The 22,220-nt window shown below is 34.4% G+C and overlaps 2 protein-coding genes across 2 annotated transcripts; one reads left to right on the top strand and one right to left on the bottom strand.

The window, feature by feature from the left end:
* Positions 1 to 2,899: 2,899 nt before the first annotated feature.
* LOC109002252 (potassium transporter 5-like) lies at positions 2,900 to 6,728 on the top strand. The gene is made up of 8 exons (XM_018979916.2): positions 2,900 to 3,253; positions 3,448 to 3,673; positions 3,908 to 4,156; positions 4,286 to 4,336; positions 4,538 to 4,798; positions 4,890 to 5,057; positions 5,196 to 5,450; positions 5,559 to 6,728. Exons 1-8 carry the CDS (start codon positions 3,104 to 3,106, stop codon positions 6,539 to 6,541), a joined length of 2,343 nt encoding a protein of 780 aa, XP_018835461.1. The 5' UTR covers positions 2,900 to 3,103; the 3' UTR covers positions 6,542 to 6,728.
* A 13,246-nt stretch (positions 6,729 to 19,974) lies between these two features.
* On the bottom strand, positions 19,975 to 20,578 carry LOC109002230 (nuclear transcription factor Y subunit B-1-like). The gene has a single exon (XM_018979880.2). It carries the CDS (start codon positions 20,545 to 20,547, stop codon positions 19,984 to 19,986), a length of 564 nt encoding a protein of 187 aa, XP_018835425.1. The 5' UTR covers positions 20,548 to 20,578; the 3' UTR covers positions 19,975 to 19,983.
* Positions 20,579 to 22,220: the final 1,642 nt, after the last annotated feature.

Raw genomic sequence — 22,220 nt, 5'->3', positions numbered from 1 at the left:
ATTTAATGATTAAAAAAATAATTTTAAATATATTGATATATATATTTTTATTTTTTAAAAATATTAAAAAATATTAAAAAAATGTGAATAAAAAAGTAAAAAACTACAAAACCCACTATCAGTATCAATGACCAGTGCTACTCAAGCAACAGAATAATACCGCTCTTATTTATAGTCCGGAAAAATGTCAATAATATTAATGCAGCTGGTCAAATAGTGGGGCTGTATGTATGTATATATATATATATATATAATATATATATATACTTGTGATGAAGATCATGTACTTGGAAGTCTCGTTAATTTTAATTAGAAAATTTTATTCATCATTTCTATATTACATACTTATTCTTATATTTTGTCTTTTTATTTATTTTTCTCAATAAATATGTGGTTTAGGAATGCTAAGTTGAAGTATTCGGTATGAATATCAATCAACAAGCGGTATATAGCCTCATAGGATCATGTATTTCTCTCTTCAAATTAACTTGACTATCTAGCTAACTTGACCCGATATTAAGAGAGAATTTCAAGATCTTTTAAATAATATCGATTCAATACCGATATTATATGGTCCGGATCCAATAATCAATATCGATATATATGTTTCCGAATTAGTAATTTGGATAATTAAAAGTAACTAAAAATAGTCATGTTTATATATATTCACATGCATATGTATGATATTCAACATGATAGATCTTTATGAGGTCTAGTCGGGATGCCAGATATCATCATATATTGCATTATTAAGATCAAGAAATGCTATAAAGAAGTTTTACATCACACATCTTCACCTAATCAATACGTGATTTATCATTTTTACACTTTTATTTAAATACACACATATTTAACCATCAAGATATAAGGATAAAAATGACATATCACATATTAAGTATGTAAATATGTGTGGTGTAAGACTTCTATATAAAATTTCTTTATATATTCTCAACGCTGATAAAAAGTATAACTAGTAGCAAATTAAGCTAGGGTTGTAACAATATGATCTCTCCATAACTCGATCGTTATTAATGCTAATTCGATCTTGTAGACATAAAGATTTATACGAATGTAAAATTTTATACACTATACTTTTATCTCATTTTTATTTTATTATGTAAGATGTAACATATTTATCACTATTGACTGATCATATATTAGATTGTTCTTTATGTAATATAAGATTATCTAATAATGATAAATGTGTCATATCTTACGTATTGAGATAAAAGTAGAATTAGAGTTTGGTGTATAACATTTTATAAACACCCATTCTCTATAATAATTAACAACAAACATATTTAAGAATGCGATTGATGATGATCAGAACGATACTTTTTCTCATAATTCATTATTAAGAAAATTTTATTTAATTATATATATATATTATCTTCAATCATCTTTGATAATATGATAGATCAATATTTTAAGTAATTTTATATATTTATTATTTAAAATACATCTATCGATGTGATAGGAGCTGGCTAGAAATACCAAAATCAAAGACGAAAACAAGAATTTTGAGAAACCCAATCTTTTACCTCTACACATTTGAATTGGATAGGAAGAATTTGAAGATTGATGTCCTTTTCTGGCCCAGAAAATGAGTGTCAATAATGCAGGCTGGTCAAAAAGTGGCAGCTCATGTATATGTACATGATATGTAACTTAAAACCAAGAACTCGGCCGGGAATAACAAGTATGATTTGTTATTCATGCTACATTTTTTTTAATTTTTTTTATTCTTCTTAAACTTATTAAATTCTTTTACTCATCATTCATATACTATACATTTGACAAGAGAAAAAAAAATGTGATATGCAATATTTAGAGATAATGAATAGAATTTTTCTAGATATTTATATATATTTTTGACGCCTAGATTGTAGGTGAAGATCATGGTGGAAGAAGCTGCGCGCAAGCTAGTTTCTTAATTTCCAAGTTGTACATTAAGAAATATCCAATTTGAATATCCTCTTCTGTACATTCAGCTTATTTATTCCGGGTTAATTAATTTCCTCATGCATATATATAATATATGCATCATATCATGTTGAAGTTAATTAATAGGGAAAAAGAAAAAGAAAAAAATTAGTGTAGTGGTTACAAAAGATCTTGTAACTCATCATGCTTGCATGCCTCCTTGCAATTCTTATTTTTAAAGCTTCATAGTTTCTATCGAAATTAATTTCAATGCATTTTTCCCCATTATCATTTGGTTTCCAATGGGATTTGGGAATTGTTCATATGTATATATGAGATTTTTTTTTTTTGATTTTTAATTGCAGCATCACATAGATTGTAAAATTAATTTTATTGTAAAATAAATCTAATGAAATAAATGAATTCCCGTCAGTTTTTGAATTTATTTTTATAAAATCTCTTTATAACTATATCACTTTTAAAAAAAAAGAGAAAGTTGACGAATTTTCTTTTTCTTAAATAAATTATCTATCGATGTTGTACTAATTTTTAAAATGATATTTACAGTCTTAATATATGTAAGTATTACATATTCTATTTTAAAAAAAAATGAATATACGTATGTATTATATGAGATTTATATAAAAAATTAATTTTTTAATAATAAATTATATTTATTTTTAAAAAGAGTGTTCAAGAAGTATGCATGGACTTGACTTTTTTTTTTCCCTGACAAATGGTTAGGAGCAGCCACCAGCCAGCTTCCCGTGCACGGAAAAGCAGGAGGAGACTTCCTGGGATGCTGCACCTAACTCGCTCTTGACGTAGAGCAGTACGTACCCAGCTAGCTACTTCTGTATAGACGCTAAAAAGATGTTTAATTTGTGGTGGGGTCCTGAATCCCACGACCATCCCCATCAAAGTAAACCAGTAAAACTACAACTTGATCAACTCCAGGGACATCCCGTGGGGTGATAACGATTCACACGCATTTGAAAAAAATGGGCGTTTGCAGATTGTAGCCCCTCTGATCATTCAAACCTGCCGGCTAGCTGTGTCTTTTACTATATAAACCTGACCTCCATCCTCAGTTCCTCTGCTATCCGGAAGTAGCACTTACGTACTAATTAAGTACTTGGTTCTTCTGTGTTTCTTTAACAGAGTTTCTGGGTTTACAGAAATGTCTGGTGAAGTAGCACTACCGGGGAATCCCGAACCAAGTATGGAGGAATTTCACAAAGAACTCACTAGGAAGAAAACTTTACGAAGATATGATTCCTTGGACCTTGAATCCTCCAAAGTTCCAGGTCGTCACGGCCATGGCTCCAAGGTTAATTTGCAGAAATTTCCAGTGCATATATAGTTCCAGCTGCATGTTCAATGAATATAATATTTTCTTCTAATAATTACTATCGTCTTCATCGTCATCTAAGCGACTATTAATTTAGACTTTGTCACTAGTGTTAGTTCTAATTGTATCATTCAGACAGTCATAACTTATTTCTTTCTTTTCGAAAATATTAGGCTGTGGGGTGGTCAGTGATCTTACATCTAGCATTCCAGAGCATCGGAATTGTGTACGGAGACATAGGAACCTCGCCGCTGTATGTGTATGCGAGCACTTTCACAAATGGGATCAAGCACAACGACGACATATTGGGTGTTCTTTCTTTGATCTTCTATACTCTCACCTTAATCCCCGTCGTTAAGTACGTTTTCATCGTCCTGCAGGCCAATGACAATGGCGAAGGTACATAAGATTTTGCAACTCCTTTAATTAGCCTTTTAATTCTCCTTTTCTTTTCATATAGTTTGCTGCATGGCCATAGTACGGCATGCAAAGTTAGTCGAGCTACCGATTTTTAGTTGAAAAAAGGAAACGTTATCTGCATGCTTGATAAGGTTCAGAAACAGAGATATTTGGCAGAATTGAGTCGTTTCAGTTCTGATCATAATTAATGTGTGATTAAATTTGTTTAATCAGGAGGAACTTTTGCCCTGTACTCTCTCATATGCCGTTACGCTAAGGTGGGTTTGATTCCAAGTCAGCAAGCTGAGGATCAGGAGGTTTCCAATTTCCGGCTTGATTTACCAAGTGGTCGCCAGAGGACAGCATCAAGGGTCAAGGCTAGCCTGGAGGGCAGCCATTTTGCCAAGTTCTTCCTGCTCTTTGCAACAATGCTTGGTACTGCCATGGTGATTGGTGATGGTGTTCTCACTCCTTGCATCTCAGGTTTGTTGATTTCTTCTACTACACAAAAAAGTGATGTGAAAAAGCGAGCATAAGACAACGTAGAAGTGTTCCGTCTCTTATTCGCTCATAATTTTGTCTGAATTTTGACTTACAAATTCCAATTGACAGTTCTATCGGCTGTGGGAGGAATCAAGGAAGCTACATCTGAAATGACAGAAGGTATCCCATATTTAATTAGCAAATCGCAATTTCTTCCAACTTTAAATTACCGGCAGATCATTCTTTTGTAATCTGTTCATTTACAAATGGATAACTAGCTAACTAGGTGCACAAGCTGAATAAATACCTTCTTGCTTTCAAGTGACAAGTTATAAGTCGTACCACTTTACGAGTAACAAGTTTTTTTTCCTCCCAAAACAGATATGATTGTTTGGATATCAGTAGCAATCTTGATCTTCCTGTTCATGATTCAAAGACTCGGAACAGACAAAGTGGGCTATAGTTTTGCGCCAATAATCTGTATTTGGTTCGCATTCATTGGGGGTATTGGCCTTTTCAACTTCATCAAATTTGATCCAACTGTTATCAAAGCCATAAACCCATATTACATTGTACAATATTTCCAAAGGAACAAAAAGGAAGCTTGGGTTTCTCTTGGTGGAGCTGTTCTTGCCATAACAGGTCAGGATTTGCTACCCATTTCGTTCTCGATAATTGTCTGAATTACCATGAAAAATTGATAATGAAAGGCTATATAACCTCAAAAATGCAGGAACTGAAGCACTATTTGCTGATGTTGGCCACTTCACAGTTCGGTCCATACAAATAAGTATGTGCTCAGTGACCTACCCAGCTCTCATTTTGGCCTACTCTGGACAGGCTGCCTTCCTTCGCAAGCACAACGATCTTGTTAAGAATACCTTCTACAAGTCCATACCAGGTTAGGAGGAAGGAGTTGTTGTTCTGCATGCCTTGATGTTTCTTCATCTACATATATAAACATATTTTTTCTTTAACATGCTCTAGCTATATATGATATATTTTAGCTGATTGTGGTCCTCGGCTACTTGGGATGCAGACCCTTTGTACTGGCCAATGTTTGTGGTGGCCATATTAGCATCAATAGTAGCTAGTCAAGCTATGATTTCAGGGACTTTCTCCATTGTCCAACAATCCCTCTCACTTGGGTGTTTCCCTCGGGTGAAAATCGTGCATACATCGGCTAAATATGAAGGACAAGTTTACATACCAGAAGTCAATTACCTTCTCATGTTGGCTTGTGTTGGGGTCACTTTGGGATTCCGGAGCACCGAAAAGATTGGCCACGCCTACGGTACGAAAACATTACCCTCACTTGCATAGATAGCCTTTCATGGAGTCTTCAATTATTAGTCTATTTAGCAATGTATATTTATTTCTTTAAATTCTTGCATACATGCAGGTATTGCAGTGGTATTTGTGATGACCCTCACATCAGCATTCGTAGTACTAATCATGCTCATGATATGGAAATCCAACTTACTCCTTATATTATCCTATGTTGTTGTTATTTGCTCTGTGGAGCTTCTGTATCTAAGCTCAGTCCTCTACAAGTTTGACCAAGGAGGATATCTTCCCCTGGCCTTTGCCTTGGTCCTGATGAGCATTATGTATATTTGGAACGACGTGTACAGAAGAAAGTACTTTTACGAGCTTGATCACAAAGTTTCTTCACAGAAGTTCGAGGAGATTGTTGCAGATGCAAAGTTTTGCCGAATGCCAGGGTTGGCCTTGTTCTACTCGGAGCTTGTTCAGGGCATTCCACCTATTTTCAAACACTATGTTGCGAACGTGCCTGCACTGCACTCTGTCCTCGTTTTCGTCTCCCTCAAGTCGCTGCCCATCGGCAAGGTTCCAATCGAAGAGCGTTTCCTCTTTCGTCGAGTGAAGCCGAATGACCAGAACGTGTTTCGATGTGTTGTGAGATACGGATACACAGACATGCGTAACGATCAGCAAGAGCCTTTCGAGAAGATGTTGGTGGAAAGATTGAAGGAGTTCATCATAGATGATTTTTGGTTCTCCCAAAATGCATCAAGCAATATTAATAATGCAGTCGAGAATGATGGCCGTGAGAATGAGTTGGATGGTGTTTTGGCGGAGGAAGGAGAGAGAGAAAACCATGATGAGCATGATGAAGAAGAGAGGCTGCAAGAGGAGGTACTGGAGAAAGAGATCGAGGGAGTGGAGAAAGCATGGCGTGCAGGGATTGTTCACTTGATTGGTGAGAATGAAGTGGTTGCGGGGAAAGAAGCGGGTCTAGGGAAGAGATTTCTGATCAACTATGGATACAATTTCTTGAAGAAAAATCTGAGACAGACTGAAAATGTATATGATATTCCTCGCAAGCGTATGCTAAAAGTGGGCATGACTTATGAGCTTTAGTTTAGAACTTGTTCTATATCTATTGGAAATTAGTACATATTGGATTCAGGTCGTGGGGGCTGGATTCATGTTTGTCGGATGCCCCACTTGCCTTTGCTACAGAGAATTAGAGCCTGGGTTATGGTGCAGGCCAGTCTTGTTATTAAATTGCCTTATATATATATATTAAGAAAAAATCTATTCATCATTCCAATTTCTATCATTTTCTCATCATCTCATGATGTACCATTAGATGATATATTTACAAATAAAATATAATAAATAATTTTTAATCACTTAATACTACATCATAAGATGATGGAAGGATGCTGAGAGTTGAGATGATGAGTAATTAATGCATAAAATCTTGAAGAAAAGAGATAATATTCTATATTAATAATATAAATAGAAGATAGTAAAAGTATACCTTATCGCTATATAAAATGATTTAAAAAATAGTAAAAATATATGGGTACTTTTAATGAAATCATTTAAAAAATTTGAACTTATAAAATTAAAGAGGTGAATTTAATTATTTATATTTATCTTAATACGTTTTTTTTTTAATGTGTGAGTTAAAACTTTTCCTTAATAAATAAGCTCAACAAGTAAAATATTTAATTAATGAGATGAAATATAATTTCGAACCTAATTAATATTTTCATAATTAATATTTATTTTAGCATAGCCTTTGTCCTCGCATATATATAGCCCCGTAATTGGGCTGGAAATGATTTGAATACGCTGAAATAAATTACTAGAACAATCATGACTTGAATCGAAAAGAAAACAACGTTGTTTTCAGTTAACTGAATTAATACTTAACAAGACCATAATGATAGGGATCCTGGAGCTCTCGTTCTATTTTTTTTTTATAGTTTTTTTTTATTTAATGATTAAGAAAGTATTGTTTCATAATATTGTGAATTTTTTTATTTTTTTAAAATATTTAAAAGTGTTAAAAAAATAATGTAAAAAAAAAAAAACAAAACAAAAACTTAAGTTTTTTTACATATTGTTTTAATAATTTTAAATATTTTTTTTACAAAAAAGAAAATTCATAATATTATTAAACAAAACTTTCTTAATTACTAAAAAAAAAAAAAACTAAAAAAAGAAAAGAAAGCGGGAGCTTCCAACGGGATCCCTGCATTGTCCCTTAAAAAAAATATTATGAACCGGGAATTTAGCAAACAATAATTGAACCAACTGTGGAACTCACTGAACTGAGAATAATCAATGAAATGGTCATGCGAACGAGTGAACCGGGCAAGAACTGGAAAGGAAGCAGCTAAAGAAAAACCTTCCCATAGTTGCCGACTGAAACATTGAAAACGCACAAGCATGTAGGACTGGCCAAAAATTCGAAAATTCGATTTTGATCCTACTCCGATTCTGTTTGTTAGAGTCGGTTTATCTTTTTTAAAAAAATCTCTCAGCTAGAGTACTTGAAGGTGTCGCTAGACCGACTCCGACTTTACCCTCCAAATCCAATTCCGACTTTGAATCCGACTCCGATATTTTACATATGTTATCATATATATTAGTATATTTATATAGCTATATAACTAGAACTTATATAGTTAAATTCAATAATATACTAGTACGTATGAGTTAATTATTATAAAATAATATATTTATACTATAATATAAGTAAACAAATAATAGTTTAGTATATATATGTAAACATCATAGTATTACTATCATACATAATCAAGTATAGAAATATATTAGACACTAATATTGAAATAAGCCTAGTATTATAAGTTAATAATATATAATACTAATTTACTAAAGTATAATAACATGTAATTAGACATTAGAAAGTCTCGTATATAATCAAGTTAGAAATAAGTTAGATATTAGTATAATAACATGTAAAACTAATGTATAATAACGTGTAATTAGACACTATAATATAAGTCTTGTATAAAAATAAATTAAATACTAGTATAGATATAATTAATAAGTCTAGTATAATAAATTAATAACACATAATACTAATTTATTAAAATTTAATAACATGTAATTAGACACTAGAAATAAGTCTAGTATAGAAATAAATTATAAATAAGTTAGATACTAATATAATATAATAACATGTACTAGTATAGTATAATAACATGTAATTAGACACTATAATATAAGTTTGGGTTAATTACACTTTACCCCCTTGAACTTTCACTCAATTTACAATGTGCCTCGGAAACTACTAATTGCATTAAAGCGGACTCTCGAACTTTCAAAACTTGCCTATCCTTCCATTTTGTCTACCAACAGAGTTAAATCTAACGAAAATTCACTGCAAAGATGTGATTAATAAATTAATAACATATATTATTTTATATTTTATATGGTCAATGATAATAAATTATATAAAAATTATATCTTTGCAGTGAGTGTTATGCACATGAGTAGCACGTGCAATGAATTTTTCTTAGATTTAACATTGCTAGTAAACGGAATGGGAGATTTGAAAGTTTTGAAAATTTGACAGTCCACTTTGATGTAATTAGTAGTTTCAGATGCATATTGTGAATTGAATGAAAATTCGAAGAGGTAAAGAGTAATTAGCCCTATAAGTCTAGTATAGAAATAAATTAGACGTCAATATAGAAATAAGTCAAATATAATAAGTTAATAACACATAATGCTATAGTATAATAACATGTAATTAGACACTAGAAATAATATGTAATATTATAATATGATAACATATAATTAGACACTATAATATAAGTTTAGTATAAAAATAAGTTAGATATTAGTGTAGAAATAAGTCAACAGTGAATAATTTAGCTTTAGTTTTTATATTTGATTCATCAAATGCAAAACAATCAGCCATTACAACGTTTGTCATTTTGAACTAAATTCAAAATCTTTACTGGCCATCCTCTATCCAAACTTTCTCTTCCAAGCATAAAAGAACTAGTTTTGCCAACTTGTGTGCTACATTATTTGACTCCCTATGTGTAAAGCATATACTCCAATTTGGTCTTTCCCTGAGCATACTTCTAGCATGAACAGTCACGTTACCATACTTGGTCTCTATATCTTCCAAGCTGTTAGAATCGTTAACTACAGTCTGAGAGCCTCCCTCTAGTATAACTCTTGACAATCCCAATTCAATACAAAAGTCCATAGCTCTTCTCAATCAATAATGAAAGTAAACTAGAAAATAAACAATCAATCACATGATACAAATTTTATGTGGTTCAACAACTTACCTACGTCCATGAAACTGCAGATGATTTTATTTTATTTGAAGAATCACAAAGTACACTGTTTGGGGCAATTACTGTGCTCAAATGTACGACCACAGTATCAAAAATACATATATATATAGGTTTACACGGCAGAAAATCCTAATCTCTCAAAATATGCAATATTCACTTGAGTGGCGTGTCGAGCGAACATTTTGCTGGCCGTCTGCTCGAGTCATCTATCGAGCGGCTCAAGAACTAACTCTCTGTCTGAACTCCGCTTGAGCGACCTGTCGAGCGAGTAACAAGCGAACTCTCTATATCACATCCACTCGAGCCATCTGTCGAGCGGCTCACAAGCGAACTCTCTGTAACATTTCCGCTCGAGCGGCCTGAATGCTTCGATCAAGCGGACTGAGCCAGGCTCCACAATACTCAACAATTCTCCCACTTGGAGACTGGTACAACCACAACATCACCCTCTGCCTCAAAGAACATGATATCCTTCACCTCTGCAACTCATTGCCCCTGTCTTCATACTAGAAGACCAATTGAAGTTGTGCACAATTTCAGTTTCTCAAGTGTAACATCCTTTGTCAACATATTAGCAGGGTTCTTGCTTCCACAAATTCTCTCAAGCATCAACTGGTCATCATCAAGTAATGATTGAATGAAATGATATCTGATCTGAATGTGTTTAGTCCTGGAATGAAATGCCAGATTCTTGTCAAGGAATACGACACTTTGTCTATCGCTGTAGAGAGTGCCCTTCTGATTCTTCTTACCCAACTCCTCCAAGAAGCCTTGTAACCAAATCATCTCCTTTGAAGCTTCTGACACAACAACATACTCAACTTTTGTAGTAGACATAAAAACTGTTTTATGCTAATTAGAACCCCAAGACACGGTAGTACCATCCAGAGTGTATACAAAACTTGTGGTACTCTTTCTACTGTCAGTGTCTCTAACCAAATCAGCATCAACATAGCCCTGCACCTCTAAGCTCTCTCCAGAGAAGTACAAACACACTTCTGAGGAGCCTTTTAGGTACCTAAGAATCCACTTCACAACCTCCCAATGTTGTTTTCTTGGGTTACTCATGTATCTACTCACAACTCTCACTGCATGGGCAATATCTGGTCTTGTGCAAACCATAACATACATAAGTGAACCAATAGCTAAGGCATAAGGAACCTTAATTATGTATTCGTGTTTCTCTTCTGACTTGGGTGACTGATCCTTGCTAAGTCTAAAGTGATTGCCCAAGGGTGTGCCAACTGGTTTGGCCTTGTTCATGTGGAACCTGCTAAGTACCGTTTTCACATACTCAGCCTGTGAGAGTCTCAACGTGCCCTTGACTCTATCTCTGACAATTCTCATGCCAATGATTTATTTTGCAGCTTCCAAATCCTTCATTGCAAAGTGTTTTGACATATGTTTCTTCAGATTATTGATCTCATCAATGTTGAACTCTGCAATGAGCATATCGTCCGCATATAGTTGTAAAATAATATAAGAATTGTCAAAGTGCTTGACATAGCAACAATGCTTTGCCTGACATCTGATGTATCCTGAACTGCACATGAAACTGTCAAAGTTCTTGTACCACTGTCTAGGAGCTTGCTTCAGGCCATACAAGCTCTTCTTCAATTTACAAACTGAACTCTCTTTTCCATGTACTACAAACCCCTCAGGTTGATGCATATAGATGTCTTCTTCGAGGTCTCCATGAAGGAAAATTGTTTTCACATCTAGCTGCTCAAGATACAAATTTTCAGTAGCAACCATTGCCAGTACTAACTTGATAGTTGTGATCTTCACCACAGGAAAAAATATCTCAGAGTAGTCAATACCCTTTTTCTGCTAAAAGCCTTTTACAACAAGTTTGGCCTTGTACCTTTTACTGCCATCATGCTCGGTTTTCACCCAGTACACCCACTTGTTGTGTAATGCCTTCTTCTTTGATGGAAGTTTGGTCAACTCCCATGTCTGATTCCCTAATAAGGAATTTATTTCATCGTTTATGGCTAACTCTCACTTACTTGAATTTTCATCTTGCAAGGTTTCCTCATAACTCTGCGGTTCCCCACCATCAGTCAAACATAATATAATTCAAAATGGGTGGGAAACGCTGTGAGGGTCTAACAGTCCTGATAGATCTGCAAATTGCAACTGCAGGTGTGAATGACTCTGGATCTGACTGTGGAATAATAGGAATGGGTGTACTAGACCCACTTTCTCCGTAACTCACGTCCCTACATTGCACTGTAACCTCTGGTAGGTCCTCTAGACTCACAAACTCGGACTCCTGAGGAATTGTATCAGCAACTGTACTGGACTTGTCATTGTACATAACTTTCTCATTGAATATCACATTCCTGCTTCTTATGATTTTCCGACCCTGCTCATCCCAGAAACGATAGCTAAAAGCCTCGTTTCCATAGCCAATAAAATAACATTTCTTTAACTTTGCCTCAAGCTTGCTACGAGCATCAGAATCAACATAAACATAAGAAAGATAACCAAAAGTTTTGACCTCTTTTCTGCTCCAAACCTCCTCAGGTAGTCCACTCTAATGGAACTGATGACCCTATATTTATCAAGTAGACAACAGTGCTTACTGCGTTTGCCTAGAATGTAGGTGATAATCCAACATGTAGCCTCATACTTCTAGCACGCTCATTAATGGTTCTGTTCATATGCTCAACAACACCGTTTTGCTGTGGTGTCCCAGGAATGGTCTTCTCCATTCTGATACCATGAGCTGCACAATACTTATTGAACCCTCTATCAATGTATTCACAACCATTATCAGACCTCAAGCATTTCAGCTTAAGCTTTAAGTTTGTCTTTGTCTCAACTAAAGCTTTACACTTTTTGAACACATCAAATACATCAGATTTAAGTTTCAAAAAATAAACCCATACCTTCCTACTGTGGTTGTCAATGAACGTAACATAATATCGAGAACCTCCAAGAGACGACACTGGAGAAGGTCCCCACAAATTTGTGTACACAAGTTCTAGCTTTCTTGATTTCAACGCTTTGCCACTCTTCAAGAAACTGACATTTTTCTGCTTCCCTAATTTACAACTCTCACACATGCTGAGATCAACTGACTTCAGTTATTGTAGCTTGCCTTTAGACAGTAGTTCTTTCATGCCCTTCTGACTCATATGGCCAAGCCTTCAGTGCCACAACTCTGCGGTGCTCTCTGAAACAGTAGTAGCAATAGTGTCACTCAAACCAGTTGTCATGTACAGAGTATCGATTATCTTACCCTGAACTAGTACCGTTGCCCCTCTTGTAACCTTCCTGGTGCTGTCTAAGAACACTACTAAATGACCACAACCATCAAGCTGTCCTACAGAAATGGGGTTTTTCTTCAACTCAAGAATGTGTCTGACCTTTTGCAAGGTCCACTTGTTCTTATTAGGGAGTGCACTGTCAACGTCTCTCATTCCTACTACATTCAGTGCCTCTCCATCAGCCAGGTATACCTTTCCAAAATCACCAGCAACATAGTTATGCATTATCTCTTGATGAGAAGATGTGTGAAAGGAAGCCCCTGAATCCAGTATCCAGTCATCAACTAGACTATGAACTGTAAGTAATAGCACATCCTGTACTTCTTTAGTTACCACGTTACCACGTTAGCACTATCATTCTCTGTCTTCTTCATATTTTTACAGTTCTTCTTTATGTGACCAGTCTTGCCATAGTTCCAACAAGTTGCCTGTTGTCCAGGCTTTGACTTGTTCTTGCCTCTGTTTTTTGATTTTGATCTGCCTCTATTTGAGTTCCTGTCTTGTGATCTTCTCCAAGCATCAACATTTAGTGCTGAACTCGAACCGTCTTGCCTGAATCCCTCCTACATACCTCCTTAATCAAAATCAAATCACGAATATCATCATATTTCAATTTCATTTTTTCAGCAGAATTATTGACAGCCATTCTCATAGCTTCTTAACTATTTGGCAGTGAAGCCAATATTATCAATGCACGTATTTAATCATCGAACTCAATTTCAACAGAAGAAAATTGATTTGTGATAGTATTGAACTCATTCAAATGTTGTGCAATAGATGTACTTTCTGCCATCTTTAAATTAAATAACTTCTTCATCGAGTGTACCTTATTATTCATAGACGGCTTTTTCATACATATCTAACAAAGCCGTCATGAGATCTACATTAGTCTTCTCTTTAATGACGTTGTGTGCAATAGATTATGATAGGGTTAGCCGAATAACCCTCAGAACTTGTTGATCTAACAGGCTCCAATCAGCATCTTCCATGTTGTCCGACTTCTTTCCTAATAGTGGAAGATGAAGTTTCTTCCCATAGAGGTAGTCCTCTATTTGCATCATCCAGTATCCAAAATCTGTGCCATCAAACTTCTCAATTCCAGATACCTTCACTTCCTCACTAGCCATTGTTTTTCCTCAGACCTGAACCAGGCTCTGATACCAGTTATTGTGGAAAAATGATGAAAATAAACTAGAAAATAAGCAATCAATCACATAACATAAATTTTATGTGGTTTGACAACTTGCCTACGTCCACGGAGGTGCAGAAGATTTTATTTTACTTGAGGAATCACAAAGCAGTGTTTGAGGCGATTATTGTGCTCAAATGTACGACCACAATATAAAAAATACACACACACACACACACACACACACACATATATATATATAGGTTTACACGGTGGAAAATCCTAATCTCTCAAAATCTGCAATATTCGCTCGAGTGGTCTGTAGAGCGCGCGTTGAGCGAACATTCTGCTGGCCGTCTGCTCGAGCCATCTGTCGAGTGGCTCACGAGTAAACTCTTTGTCTGAACTCTGCTCTAGCAACAAATGAACTCTATGTATTGCATCCGCTCAAGCCATCTGTCGAGTGACTCACAAGCAAACTCTTTGTAACGTCTTCTATTGAGTGGCTTGAATGCTCTGCTCGAGCGGACTGAGCTAAGCTCCACAATACTCAACACAGCTTTCAGTACATACTTTATGTTTGAACACAAAGTAGCAAGTAGCTCACCCTCATTATCTAGCTAATTACCATAAACATTTGAGAGGACACCTTGAGTTAGTGTGGCATTAAACCAACTTAGGAGATATTGATCTTTACAATGCCAAGCGAAAAAGGCGGGATTCAAAAAACCTTTGCCTACATAATCACTAATAACCTGAGGAGGACATACCTCAAACCCATCAACAATACCAAGAAGATCATGATTCCTCAAAATAGGAAGAAACTAAGACAACCATATATAATTAGTTATTTCCATCAAGCTTAATGGAATGAGATGGGAGATATTGGGCATATGGGGAGTAGAAACAGAGGTGACAAACATGGCAATAAATTCTAAGAAAATAAAGAAAATAAGCAGGGAGCTTAATGGCTTTGATACCATAAAAGAATTAGAAAATCAGAGAATTAAAGCAGTCAAAAGCATATATATCACATGCCTGTGAGTGAGTTTCATATATATATATATATATATAGAGTAACTACATGACCTGAGTATAGTTGATGATAAGTACAAGAATTCAAACATTACCGAGAGATAGTAATTCAAATATAAGATTACAATTCAAATATGAATAAGGTAAGATAAGATGAGATAAGCCCAATAAAATATGATTTGCAGTTTGAACTTGATTTGGTTGTGAGCTGTAATTCGACAATCTCTCTCACACCAGGCCATGCCAGGTTATACTGCTTCGATCCCTTGCGTGAAAATTAATTGTGCATATATAGATGAGCTAAGTACAAAGGATCACGAGTTCAAGTATGCCTGAAAGCTCGATCATATCGAGCTAGCTGATCACTTGTTATGGTTCATTTTAATTAATATTGGAACTGATCAGGATCTTCTGATTTATTAATTTAGCTTAATTATCTACAGATCATTGACCGTTTAAGGAGGATAGCTAGCCTTGGTTTTTTACGTTGCAGGACGAATGACATGAATAATAGTTGAATCAATTTCTAGTACTGGATATATAATAGGGGCCGTCGGTACTAATTACTATTGCTATTTTGGCTTGATCACGTACAAGATTCTCTAGATCACAAATATTTCTCAAATTAATAGCATTAGTACGTAGCTAGTGAAGTGGCTATATTTTGGCCAAACTTTAACTAGAGAATTCACTTCTCATTATAGCTAGCTAGCCACTTTTCATAAATACCAAATAACAAACTCTCTAATTAACTGATCGATCTCTCTTTCATTAAAAATTATTTTTGTTCTTTGTTTTTATTTTTTTTATTCTCACAGTAATTGGGATATTTATTCCTTTCATCAAGTATCAAAGCTAAAAATCACAACCTTAGGTTCCCTGTTTTGGGTCTTTAATGAAAAAGGCCAAAATTATTAAGTAATAATTCTTTTAATATATACATGTAGAGTAATAGACCAAAAAAAAAAAAAAAAAAGAAGAGAGAGAGGGAGAGCGTGCGCAAAGAAAAAAGAAATACGTACCATATTTGGCCCGCCCAAATAACCAACAATAAGATCATTAATTAGGGGTGGGCAGCGGACCCCCTGCCCCTCATCTAGGGCCCCTAGCAGGGACGGGGAGGGCCCAACCCGGCCCCCATTTATATATATATATATATTATATATATATAAACATAAATATATATTTATATTTTACAAATTGTGTATATATAAATATATATTACAATTTGTTAGATTTGTTCACAAAATATGTATTGGTAAATTTAAAAACTATATAGTTTAAAACTAATACACTACAATTTACACAAAATATGCACTAGCAAATTTAAAAATTACATAATTTTTAAATTATAGTCATATTTACAAAATTTAAATTTATAATTTGGATTTAAAAATATATTTTTAATTATTTTTACACTTATAAATAATTTTTAAATCAAATAAATGTAGTTTTTTTAAATGAAAAAAGGCAGGACAAATTGGGAATCCGCTCCGCACCCCGCCCCCGCATCCCGGGGGCGGGGGTGAAAACCCCACCCCCTACCCCATGTGGGGCGGAGTGCGGGGAAGAAGTGCCCCCGCCTCGAAGGGGGCGGGTAGCACCCCTATCATTAATGTTGATTTAGCTAGTTTGATACTTGATGTATTTTGAACTAACTAGCCGAAGTTTAGCTTGATATTAATTTAGAAAATTCTACTAATTTGCCCACTTATTTTGACACCTCTTGAATTTTAATTTTTTCTTTTAAATTTTTTTACTTAATAGTTAAGGAATTGATTATTTGTGTATTGATATTTTTTTCTATTTGTGTATTGATATATTTTTTTAATATTTTCAAATGATAAAAAAATGTGAATTAAAAAATTGAAAAAAAATAAAATGTTTGAATTTGGCGTAACGGGCAGATTGAGCGAGCTACTCTGGGCGGCAGAGTAGCCCGACTCTTTTAATTTTGTCTAGTTAACTACAAGTGCTCTAATTGGGTTAGATTCCACGTTCGAATGTCCAGAGAACGTTCTAACGTGAATATGTATATGTTTGAATGAAATGCAATTTCTCAGCTGCCTTCAATAACGGTTTCCACAAATTATCACAGAAAATACTTTTTTGTGACGGTTTGGACACTGTCACAATTTTTAAACCATCACAAAAACTAATTTTTGTTGTAGTGGCTAAATATGTTCCATTCAGAACCCCTAGTTCAGGAAATTGCAATATAATTACCTGTAGCCATTACCGGCCGATCGATGCAGATATTGGTGCCGAACCTTCATTGCAGTAGTACATCATCGATCATAACAGTACCAGATATAAGTTTTCATGTGAACATGCACCAACGTGATCCGATCGAAGCCAGCTGGTATATATATATATATATATATATATATATATATATATATGCAACATGAAACTACTGTGTGGAATGCAACGTCGTACTCTTTAATTAGCATATAATATATATCATATATATATATATATAGGGTGCCAGCCAAATTGTAATTCGAATTGACTGTGTGCAAAATGCACCAACTCGACTGTTCTCATGGAATCTGGATCCAGCATGTTCGCACGTGTCCTCAGGAAGTGCAGTTGTACGTGTAGTACTTTAATTTGTCACTAGCTCCGATGGACCTGCTAGATGTCACATGGAGAACTTGTGAGCCACATGTGCTCATCTCTCATCACTTTAAACCGGTAATTGGCTAATGGCCGGCATCAAGTGCGTGCGTTTACGTTAATTATTCATTAACTTTTATAAAAGATCACTACTAGTACTTTTATATATATATATATATATATATATATATATATGTCTATTACTCAGCAATTTAATTAATTAGCACGAACAATTTAATTAATGTAACAGATCATACGAGGAATTCAAATATAATTATATATCATAGAATAATTCTTCTAATTAGTCATTATTCGTTGCACACATTTCACATCTTTTGAAAAAAAAAAAAAAATTGTTAGGTGTAATGGTGAATAGTGACTTATGTATAGCAAAACCCTTAAGATATATAAAGTTCAAGGCCATTCATCATGTATAAATACTACTTATACGTACGTACGGAAATAAAGTTGATCAATTTGTTCAATTTCCTCATCATGTTCTGGGTTTTAACCCACTATAATTTCCTGTATAAAACTTCCTATCATTCTGTCTTTTTTTTTTTATGATTTTGAAGAAAACAACAAGCTGACATGATCATGAGTGTTGTATATATAATGTAGAGGGTAATATGTCAGAAACCCTAGAGATCAATCCTCATTTGTTTTTTCCCAATTAAGCTAATTCTTCTCTCATCTCTAGCTAATTTTAATTAATAGCCCCCACATATATAGCTAGCAAGAATCTCTAGCTGCACAAAACTTCCAAATTATTATGACCTTGCATATTTTCTACATCATCCTAACTTTTGGGAATATGATCCAAACACATTTGACTATACAAAAATGTCAGCATGCACGGCCGAGACAGGATGGGGTTTTTATTAACGACAAACCATATATAGATCAAGCTGGTGGTAGACCGACTAAAACTGTGGACTGTGGTCCCTTGGATTTGCGTTGTTCTAAGAAAACCCTAGATTTGGGCAAGTATAGTCTTCGGCCGGGCTAAACCTCGAATTAGGATTACATGATGACTACACAGTACGTAGTACATATATATATATATATATATATATGATCTTGGTTGAAGTAATGACAGAGAAGTATTTATATATATTAGGGCACTTCCTCCTTAGTAATTCTAGTTTAAATCTAATTAGAACTTGAAGCTCATAATTCATTGATTAGCCGGTTAAGTACTGTATCAGACCAAGCAGTACTGCTCAAAATTTCTACACTAGCAGCTTAGGCCATTCATATTAATTAAACATGAGTATCGTAATTAATATATACATCACCTGATGATGATGATCATCACTCACCCAAACAAAATCGAATCAGTATGTATGGCTCATACATAATATCGAAATCATGCATGTTTAGATCTATATGATATATATTTCGGAAGGATGCAACAAAGAACATGATGGCGCACATACGTACATATATAAACCTCAAATTTGAAATTAACGAGCGTCACTGATGACGATATATCACAAACAAAAAGGCCAATACTATAATCTTGCATTCACCAATCACATATTCCAAATTAGTATCTTAATTAATCAAATTTGTCTACTTATATTAATCGGATCGATCGATCTAAACTGCAGCAAATTAAGTGCCCATGAGGTACGTGATCATGAACAAATTAAAGTCATAGCGCCTAATTATTAATAATCCATTCAGGGAAAGTTTCTAATTGAAGTTAGACTGGCCAGGGGAAAATTCATATATATTGGGAAATTCTCACAAATTCGATCTAGCTAGCTACCTACTACTCTATAAGAATTAAAACCCTAAACTATATACGTACTGACCATATATATATATTACCAGTACTAACAATAATATTACCAAGTAAAATTAGTACTAATTTTGATAATATTTTGTTGTAATTTCCGGCAATAAACCTCATAATTCAAGAAAAAGATACAAAGATTAGCTTTATTTTACAATATCCTTTAGCTAAAACGATGATCAAACACGAAATAATTCATGATTTAGTGCCCAAACAAGGTAGCAAAACCAACCATCTCCCAACCCACACTTCCAACCCACCTAGTACTATAGGATCATCATGTCTGTCTGCACATGAACATCATCAGGAGCTTCAAAATGTTAATAAATATAAGACTAGATATCATGATTACCGTGCTTCATAATTTTTCAAAATCGCCTGGACACAGGGCTATTATTTCTATCAATCACATTGAACTTCAAGCTGGGAGTGGTCGGAACAGTAGGTTTCCTTGTTGTTTCGGCTGCTCCATAGTTTGTTGTTTTGTTCTTTTGATCTTCATTGCTGCTTGGCTTACTTTGTTGAGCTGATCTCTCCCCTTCCAACTCCCTATACCTTTGCAAATACCTTTTCAAAGGCTCGGCATAGTCATCAAATCCTAGAGTTGCCATAGCCCAACAAATATCGTCCCCATTCACAGTCTTGCGTTTCTCCTTGTGACACTTGTCCGAAGCTTCTCCAGTAACAAAGCTTATGAACTCGGAAACACACTCTTGCATGGTTTCTTTGGCTTCTTTGGAGATTTTAGCGTTAGGAGGAAGAATCTTCTTCATGATCCGCCCAACATTAGCTATGGGAAGCAACCGATCTTGCTCTTTCATGGCCGCATCTTGATCATCATCAGTACCCAAGGCAACACTAGGCGCGGTACCAGCAAAATGGTACTTAAACCCTTCCCTGTCTGAATTATTGCCGCCCGTGCTATCAACCATCTCTATAAAAGAAGAGAACACCTTGATCCTGTCAAACACAGACACGTTGCTAATTAATTTCCTCAATTGATCTGGCTGCTATATAGAACAATAGAAGCATATATATATATATATATGTATATATATATATGTGCATGTCTAGCATCATCATCATCATCTAGATGGTAAAGGTTCCGCCACATGATAAAAAAGACACTTTCTCTATACAATAATATTGCGGTTTAGGTTTTTTTTTACATAAACTAATTAGTAAATGTTTTTCTTCTTATTATGAGAGCTCCAAAGTACCCTATTATATATTAATTTGAGCTTACCCGCAATATCCTTTACTGTCTGATCTTTTTTCAAACCTTACCTACTTGTTCCCAAATCCACACTGAAGTTTATTAATTTATGAAGGGCTAGCTAGCTAGTGCATGCTTTAGGACTGCAGCATCTTTAATTAATTAACATGACGGAGCTCATAATTAATAATTTGGTTAGATAATTAACGATATTAATTATTATTTGCTGTGATTCTCAAAATTAAACTGCTTGCTTAAAAACTAAATTAGAAGATGATTTATATATATTAAGTAGTACTCTAGCTTCTGATCATATTAAAATTGATTAATTAAAGCAGTACTTTTCCAAAACCCCAACAAAACAGAGCCATACAATTTCGTACGATACATGCATTCGCCAAAATAAAAATGAAAAACATATAATATCATATGATTAAATTATGGAGAATATATGACTAATATATATTGGTTACTTACTTACATATACATATATATATATATATATTATATAGGTATACGCATTCATTAATTAGACTTTAGACTAATTTGGATATCAAAAGGCAAGAAAATTAGTAAATTATATTCTTAATTATAATACCAAGTACTTGAAACCCTTCGAAAATGTATTATATATGATCACGAACGACTGTAAATCAATGTTTATCGCTATTTTAAAAAGGGGAAAATTCGATTGGTTTTGTTCGAAATTAAAATAACTAGAAAGGATCGATTGAGGAATCTAGTTCATACAATTTCAGTACCTCTTTTTTTAAAGTTAGGTATGCCTATGGGGTTTGTGGGAGCGATAGATCTACTTGATCCAAAGTTAGATCATTAATTAAGAAAAAAGACTAAAGCTTATCGATTACTAGAGACCAAGTACTACTGGTCCCCCCCACCCTCCTCCATGTTGGCCCTTAATCTCCTCAATGTTCCCAATAAGTTTGAAATAAGTTTGCTTAAAAAATTCCCTTAATTTGAATTTGTGGATGACATATATGCACGTGTTAGGGTTACAGTCTAGATACAACCAAAGTAAGACCTAAAAAGAACTGATTAATTATAAATTAAAAACCCTAGCTAGTGTTTTAGATTACTATTACAGGCTAACTTGATAGATCATGTCACTCCATACAACAGCAAATCATGCTAACTTCTTGTTAATCTTTGTAATGTCATGGTCGGGACATAGAAATCTGGACTTGTATATAAAATATCACATGACCAATTTTGACCAATCAGAGTAGATCAAGCATGCGTGATTTCGAGCGTTACAAAGAGGTTGCGAGGCCGGGACAAGTGGCAATCAGCAGTTAGTTAGATTAATGTTCTATTGTGACTTGGGATAAACTTTGTTATCTGGTTTAAAATTGTTTATGGGTCTTAATC

Source organism: Juglans regia, chromosome 11, assembly GCF_001411555.2.
Source record: "Juglans regia cultivar Chandler chromosome 11, Walnut 2.0, whole genome shotgun sequence".
Classification (NCBI taxonomy): Eukaryota; Viridiplantae; Streptophyta; class Magnoliopsida; order Fagales; family Juglandaceae; genus Juglans; species Juglans regia.
The sequence above is the reverse complement of the archived record's forward strand: the minus strand, read 5'-3'. Positions and strand labels throughout refer to the sequence as shown.